The 8,603-nt window shown below is 45.1% G+C and overlaps 1 protein-coding gene across 1 annotated transcript; it reads left to right on the top strand.

Annotated features, from left to right (window-relative positions):
* Nucleotides 1-738: 738 nt before the first annotated feature.
* Nucleotides 739-1,134, top strand: SERLADRAFT_442459 (uncharacterized protein; the record flags this gene model as incomplete). The annotated part of the gene is made up of 1 exon (XM_007323009.1): nucleotides 739-1,134. The coding sequence occupies one exon, from the start codon at nucleotides 739-741 to the stop codon at nucleotides 1,132-1,134; it is 396 nt and encodes a 131-aa protein (XP_007323071.1).
* Nucleotides 1,135-8,603: the final 7,469 nt, after the last annotated feature.

The following is an 8,603-nucleotide window of genomic DNA, read 5'->3' as shown; positions in this document are numbered from 1 at the left end:
CAATGTTAGGGACAACATGTACGTGCTACGGGCCATGCTATTATCTTATCGTTATCTATCGGTCGTGTTCATCGTGTCGCTCAGATAATATATCCTACACACTGAAACCGTGGATGGGGAGTCTAAGTCCAATGCATATGGGAGACTAGGTAATGTCAGAGAACGCTAGTGTATTAAAGACATTGGTAACTGTATAGTGGCTTTGACAGCTCGCTGTTGGTGTAAAATATTATAAATCTACTCATCGGATACTATCTCTTTGTGACGACTTTGGAGTTAAAGTGCGTTGTGCACTAACATCATCGCGACACGCACCCCTAGGTCTTCCGCCTTTTCGAGAAGAAGACGCTTTCGATGTGACATGATCACCACCGCCTCACACACGGGCACCGTTAGCCTTCTCTAGCCCCCATAAGATCATCACCCACCAGATTCATCAACTGTAAAGTACACATGTACAAACAACCCTGTAGTAGTATATAAACCCCAATAGATCCAGGAGACTCCTCAGCGAGTCCTCCTGTTGTTAACCAACAAACTCTCTGCAGCCTAAGGGGTAACCACTCCCTCATCATCTTCCTTATAGTGTGTTTCTGTGTGCGCCAGAGTAACTAACTCTTGGTTGTTACACTAAACCCCCTACTACTTATAGTCAGAGGTGCTACTCGCTACAGTATAATGACTCCTAGGAGAACAATGGTTACTCCATGGAGTGGTGGCTATGCTCCATGGAGAACAATGACTGCTTCGGCAGAGACCGGTTTTGTCAGGTTAGCCGCAGTACGTTGCCCCAAAAAGGGGGACATGCGCACCCGCATCGATAAGATCAGGGACATGTGGGAACAGCTAAGCTCTGCTGGCGTACACCTCAGCATCAAGGATAAGTCTTCAATTGTCATGAGGTCCTTGCCCCCAGCATACGCCTCATTCATATCCTCATTATCTGCCGCTGCTCATATGAATGGAAAGACGGTAGATCCAGAGACTTTAATCACGTACCTTCTCCAGGAATACAATTGCCTCACGATCTCCTCCAAGAAACCGAGCACAAACCCTAAGATGGAGAATGCAGCTATGGCTGCCACCTTCAACTCAACATCCTCCTCAACGCGTCGAGGAAACCGAGGAGGTTGAGGATGCAATCATACAAAAAACGACTCCAGGGAGAAGCCCTGCGAGCGAAATGAGGTTGAATGTTACAATTGCGGGGGGAAGGGGCATCTCAGTCGAGACTGCCCAAGTGAGAAATGTGATTGTTGAAACAATATCAAAAAGGACTCACATGATAGGAAATCAGAGGACTACGAGAATGACTAGAAAGGAAAGAAACCTGAGCACACTGAGTAAGCAAATATTGCTATGGTAGAACGGGAGGAGGAAGGGATATGGAGTGCCATGATTCTTCCCCGACCTAATGGACCACAAGAATCAGCCTTCTACACTCAAAACAAACCACCTACCAATGCCTTGGAAACCATTGAGCTATACAACTCAGGAGCAACCACTCATTTCACTCCATATCGTCATCTTTTAAAATCCTTCGAGATGATACCTGCCCAACCTATCAGCGCTGCAAATCAAAACTCGTTCACTGCAGTTGGACGGGGAGAACTTACCATTTACGTGCCAAATGGCAATGAGCAACCCACCCAAATTACTCCGAAGGACGTCCTCTACACGCCAGACATCGCGCATACGCTAGTTTCGATCGGCCGAATCAACAAAGCCGGCTACGAAACCATCTTTTACCATGGGGAATGTGTAATTACAAGCCCCAGTGGCAAGGTAGTCGGTTGAATCCCAAACATTGGTGGTGTATATCCCTCTCGCCCTATTGAATCAATCAGCCAGAGCGCTAATGTAGCAATTGAGAAACTCACCCTGATAGACTTGCACAAACGTATGGGCCACATAGCACCAGCTGCAGCCAAACGCATGGTCAAAAATGGGCTAGTTCAAGGAATCAAACTTATACCAGGTGATGAGAATGCCCCCTGTGAGTCATGCATCCACACCAAGACAACTCAGGAAAGCATACCAAAAGTCAAAACTGGCGAGCGCGCCACAACGTATGGTGGTGAAGTCCACACGGACCTCTGGGGGCTGGCACCTGTCAAAACTCTTGGTGGGAAACGTTACTACGTAGCTTTCACAGATGATAAAACGCAAGAGACTCACCTCTACTTGCTACGTGACAAAAGCGATACCTCCGTACAGTTCTGCCACTACGAAGCCTGGGTCAGAACCCACATGAAAGCTGCAATAAAAATTTTACACAGTGATCGAGGAGGCGAGTTCCTAAGCAACGAGTTCAGTGACTATCTAAAAGAAAGAGGAATCATTCGGAAACTCACCGTTCACAACACACCTGAACAAAACGGCATGGCCGAATGCCTCAACCGTACATTGCTTAAAAAGGTTCGTGCCATGTTGCATGGCAGTGGGATGCCGAAGTTTCTGTGGGGAGAAGCGGTTAGACATGCGGTTTGGCTAAAGAATTGCACCTCCACAAAAGCTTTGGATAACATGACACCACATGAAGTGGCCCATGGTACCAAGCCTGATCTATCTTTATTACACGAATGGGGCCGGAAAGTTTTGATACACGATGCATCAGGATCTAAACTCGATTACCGAGCGCATGAAGGACGTTGGATGGGACTTGATGACCAAAGTAAGGGGCATCGTATCTACTGGCCAGGAAAGCGATCAGTCACGATTGAACGCTCCGTACATTTTGACGTTGAAAACGCACCTTTGAATGCTGACAGTGGACTCCCTTTCGGGCTCAAGGGGGAGTATACGGATGACGCCTTTGATCAAGCGCCAAAAGAAAGTCAAATCATCGAAATTGATGACGACGTACCTCATCTTGATCCACCCAACCCCCAGGACATCCCTAATCACCACGATCCCAATGTCCTCCAACCTGACATCTTACAGCCGGCTCCTCCTCCTCCACCCCCAATTGCCCCTCGTCGAAGTACCTGAATACACCAACCCACACAATACGTGCGTGACCTACTCCAAGGAAAAGGGTCAGTGTCTGGACTCGAACAAGGTCCTGTCTTACCCAGGGGAATCCAACTAAACATTGACGATGATGATGGAAGAGATGAAGAGGAAAGAAACAATGAAGCCCTGAGAGACTTGGCCCAAAACGTAGCTATGGTCGCACACATGGCTGACCTTGATGGGATTGAGCCGAGAACCATCAAAGAAGCCCAACGACGCCCAGATTGGAACAAATGGGAGTCAGCCATCAAAGAAGAGCTGGAAAGATTAGATAAGGCGAAAACTTGGACTTACGCAGAAAAACCAAAGGGCGCCAATGTTGTAGGCAGCCGTTGGGTGTTCAAGGTTAAAAAGACCCCTTCCGGCGACATTGACAAATACAAAGCCAGGCTGGTGGCCCAGGGCTTCAGCCAAGTTGAAGGCATCAACTATTTTGACATGTTTGCCCCTATAGCCAAGATGGCATCCCTGAGAAATATATTAGCAATGGCGGCAAGGAACGACTGGGAGACTCACCAGATGGACGTCAAAAGCGCCTACTTAAATGGTGAACTTGATGAAGACGAGATAATTTATATGCGTCAACCACCCGGATATAGCGCCCATGGTTGGGAGTCCTTGGTACTACGCCTAAACAAGATATTATATGGCCTTAAGCAAGCCGGACATTGATGGTACCAAACATTATGCGAAGGGCTTAAAAAGATTGGATTAGCCCGCTGCAAAACAGACAACACCGTCTTTTACAAACATGAAAAAGAGGGACTTACGATCATTGCCGTCCATGTAGATGACATGACACTGATCACCCCCTCAGCAATCACCATGACACACCTGAAAAATGACCTGTCAAAGCTATTTGAAGTGAGTGACTTGGGCGAGCTCCATTGGATGTTAGGTATTGAGGTCAAGAGAGACAGGATTGCACATACCTTGTGCATGTCGCAACACAGTTATATAGACACCATCATCAAGCACTTTAACCTAGAAGATGCAAAGACGTTAGCAATCCCAATGGTGGCAAATTTGTACCTGACCAAAGACCAAAGACCTAGAATGCCCGAGGACTACGCAGAAATGCGAGACGTCCTGTATCGAGAAGCAGTGGGATCACTGATGTACGCGGTGATTGGTACCCGCCCCAATATCGCGCACGCTGTTGCGATTATATCCCGTTTCGTTGAAAACCCTGGAAGGACACATTGGGAAGCTGTGAAGCGCATCATCAGATACCTAAAGGGATCTTGCGAGCACTGGTTAACATATGGACCTGAAAAGACTGACCTCCTAGGCTATAGCGACACCGATGGTAGCATGAACGAGAATCGCAGAGCGATCTCGGGGTATGCTATAATGTTAGACGGGGGTTTAGTATCATGGTATTCTAAGCAACAAGAGATTGTTGCCCTGTCAACAACGAAGGCAGAATATGTTGCGGCTACCCATGCAACCAAGGAGATCCTGTGGGCGAAGATGTTCATCAACAAAGTTTTCAAAGCCAACTCACCGCCAACCACTCTTTACTGCGATAATCAATCTGCCATTGCCCTATCCAAAGACAGTCAATACCATGCACAAACAAAGCATATCAACGTGCAATTGCACTTCATACGCCACGCGGTCGAAGACAGGAAGATTGAATTAGAGTATTGTCCCACGGACGATATGATAGCGGATACACTTAACAAGGCATTGCCGTCCACAAAAGCGAAGCATTTTGCTGCTGCACTTGGACTCCGTATGGCTTGAGGGGGAGTGTTGGATTGAGGATATCGAGAAAGGAAGCAAGCCGATATGAAGCGCCTAGAAAGGAAGGCATTTAAGTATGAGTGGCCCATGCGCCAATATATACCATCAAAATTTTTTTGATTCCGTTCTCTCACTTACCTATAAAGGAGGCCTAGTTACCATGTACCACCTCAGACTCTTCTACGAGATCTGAGGTGAGACCCCTTCTCTTTCACCCCCTTTCAAATACTTAGCTTACTATGATTTAGTCCCTTTTCTTATCATAGGTACTTACTTGAATACATGAGACTATTCTACAAGATCTGAGTCCCTTCTCTTATCATAGATTTAACTCCCAAACGATTTGACATTACAGTTAACATTTTGTGCGGTCTTTACAGCGATCGCAGAGCAACAACGTACAACGGATGCAAGAGCCTGAGTGAGTAGCACCAAGGTAGCCACGTGACAATAGACGGAATGAGCCAAAAGTGCGAGAAAGGAAAGGAAGCGTAAATGTAAATGAGTAATGACTGGTCCTTGGAAAACGCAGCGGACATTTGTGCTTTGGAAACTTGGAACCTACGGGTCCAGGAATAAGGTTGGAATTCTGGGGAACCCAAGTTAAAATAAATGCACTATAGCTGTGACAACACCAACAAGACACAGTCTTGGGGCACTGGAGCACAACAAAAACAACACTCAGAAGAAGAGGAAGAGGTGAGAGTGGTTACCCATTTGGTAGGACCGAGTTAGTTGTTGGTAGACAACAGGAGGACTCACTGAGTCCTTCCCCATGTATTGCTCCTGTATATATACTAAAATACATGAGGTACTGTACAGTTGTAAATAAAGTTTAAAGTCCAATGTCTAGCATGTGACCGGTCACATGCTAAGTCTAGACACTGGTCAGGTGATGTGTCACATGACTTGGTCATGTGGTCATGTGACTATGAAAAGTCGAAAATGTAAAGTAAAGTAAATGGTCACGTGACTGGTCATGTGACTTGGAAAAATAAAAGTAAAAGTGCAAAAAAGTGAAGTGTAAGTAGGTACTGGTACATCAATTGTAACAATAGCCAACCAATGTTTGGTAAAATCAGACAAGGTTTATTGTGATGGCGCAGTGATTGACTGCGTGCGATGTGGAAATCTGAAAACATTACCAGAAACAGCATGTATCCTCAAGTACTTAGATGACAATCTAGACATTGGCCTTACAGAAAATGTCAGAAATATATGTCATGGTAAAATTTGTCTTTCATGTTTTTTCTCTCCTTGGTAGAGCTAACTTTACATGAATTTATGTCACTGGAATCCACCCCCCTTTGACTAATGCAAGTTTTGTTTTCATCTTGAATTTGCTCACACATGCTCTCCTTCTGTTATGATACACAATTTTCAGATTTTTAACAGAATTTCGACTTTTATTTTCCTCTTTAACTTTCTTCATCATTTTTGGACACTTGTGCCATGCAGCACTTCAGGCTACCCAAATTCTAGGGCTCTTAGCTTGATCATCTTTTACCAACCTATCCAGCTAGTAGCCCCCTGGGTGTTACAACCAAAGTCTGAATACTCTGGTGCACACAACAACAAGCAAAGAGGAGGATGGAGGAGTGGATAAACCCCTTATGATAGGACTGAGTTAGTTGTGGGTATACAACAGGAGGACTTGCTGAGGAGTCTCCTAGATCTATTGGGGTATTTATACTACTACAGGTTGTTTGTACATGTTGTACTATACAGTTGATAAAGCAGTGGCTGATGATATCATAGGGTACAGCCTGTGTGACGAGCTCCATTGTATGAGAGACTTGTTTCTAAAAATAAAAAAAGGCAGTGCAGCACAAGAAAGTTAAAGTCTGAACAAAAGGAAAGTGCTGAATAGCACAAGTGTGTGAAAACTAAGAAAGAAAGTTGAAGCAGAGAAAGAAAGATATAAGTCCAAAAATTGTGTATCGTAACATCAGGAGCATGGTGCACCAGGTCTGTTTTCATACTGTGTGGGATTACCCACAGCATATGTGGGATGTTCCACTGGGCAATCCCAGAAAATGTCACATGTTACAGGTATCAGGGGTCCATCTGGGAAGTTGAAGGCTCTGGGAGTGAGGAACAATCTCACGGGAGCCTGGACTCATGCCAAGGCTGAGTTCCAAGAATGAGCTCCTGCCACAGAATATCCCAGCAGTCTTCTTTACTCAGTCGACAATATCTTTCTTGTCAACTGCTCTTTCTCCATCTGTCAGTTCTTTGAATCCTCCCATCCCCACAAGGCCTTGAAGAACATGGTGTCCGCTGTAGAGTTGACTTAGACGCTGGCACCATAATCCCTTTATTTCCCAACATATCAATCCAGTTTTACGACAAACCATGCATCAATACGCAACAGTCTGCAGAGTCCGCACTTTTCGGACTTCGGACCCGTCGGACGAGGAGCTAACTCAACACTCCACGCACGTGCAAGACTCCACGTGGACTCCAGAGCATTATGACTGTCCACGGATCAACTACCCCTTTCCTTTTATGGAATATAAGAGTTGTCCCTCATGGTATGGAACTGTCTGGACACTGGACTAGCAGGATATGACCCGCTTTTTCTTACATTTTCATATGGACACTTTCTAATGTTTATCCTTCATTTCTCCCATTGGTTCTCATATGTTTTACGCTATTTTTGCTATTTCCTTTTTGGTACTGCTATAAAACTGTACTTCCAAAAGGAAAAAAATCTATCTTTTTGATCCCCCATATACTCAGAATTCGTCTGAATAAGTCGCCATAGTTGCTTCAGAATCGTTGTAGACATCCCACAGCCATATTTACCAAGATTTCCAACAAAGCACCGAGCTTGTTGTGACGCTCTGCTCGTATAGACCCAAAACGCAGACTCTCAGGAGTCATTCCAGTGTCGTATTCTCCACTCTATATTCATCCTCAACTCATATTATCACTCCCACATTCGTATTATTGCCTTTCCAGCAAGATCACAACTTGCTGTGATGTATCCGCTCCATTTAGACTTAAAAGTGCGGACTCTGCAAACTCACCTGTGGACCCACTCCATTGTAGTCTTCAGCACTTTCTTCTGAATCCCTTGGTTGATCCCTGCGGGTTGAACAATGCATAGGTGTTTGAATGTAAGGACTATACTCAGTTCTCTCCCAGATGCCTTTAGCAACTTACACTGCTATTCCTCACACCTTGGATTCTATCCCTGAATCTGCTCGAACACTCAGTTCTCAACCTGGCCTTCCCTTCCCTTTTGACAAAATTGATGCTGCCCTCTCGTCTGCCATCCCATGTCCTCCACCCTCTAGGCCCTCAACTCCCCCGCTTAGTGGTGAACAACGTGCTTGCCAGCCTACCACTCCTAATCCCAACCTGTCATATCTATGCCAGAAGGCATAGTTCTGGAACTCCAAAGAGGACAGATTCTCAAGTCCAGACTCCCAAATCTTCAGTACTCTCAGGATTATGCTCCTTGTGTTCCGCCGTTTGGCATAACCCTGTACCCCACCTCCACATGGTACTCCAGATATCCACTCCAATACTCATGCACCGGACTTCTACATCATGAAAAACCTAGTTTCCTTTTGTAGTTACCATAGCTGTCATGTGCTATATAGGGAAAATAGTAGCTATAGTACGCCTAGACAAGTCCCTATTATATAGCTCTATATAGCAGGGCTATTTTGAGATGTTTGCTATACCAGCTATAATATCACTTCTATGATATATACAATCCATCTCTACTATGGCTGCTCTCATAGAATATAATAGATATAACAACCATAAATAGTTATTGTATTTCAGAATGGTCATATTATATATATTCCACAAGCTTATCATATGAA

This window comes from Serpula lacrymans, assembly GCF_000218685.1.
Source record: "Serpula lacrymans var. lacrymans S7.9 unplaced genomic scaffold SERLAscaffold_14, whole genome shotgun sequence".
NCBI classification, from domain to species: domain Eukaryota; kingdom Fungi; phylum Basidiomycota; class Agaricomycetes; order Boletales; family Serpulaceae; genus Serpula; species Serpula lacrymans.
Note: the sequence above shows the minus strand (reverse complement) of the source record. Positions and strands in the feature narration are given on the sequence as shown.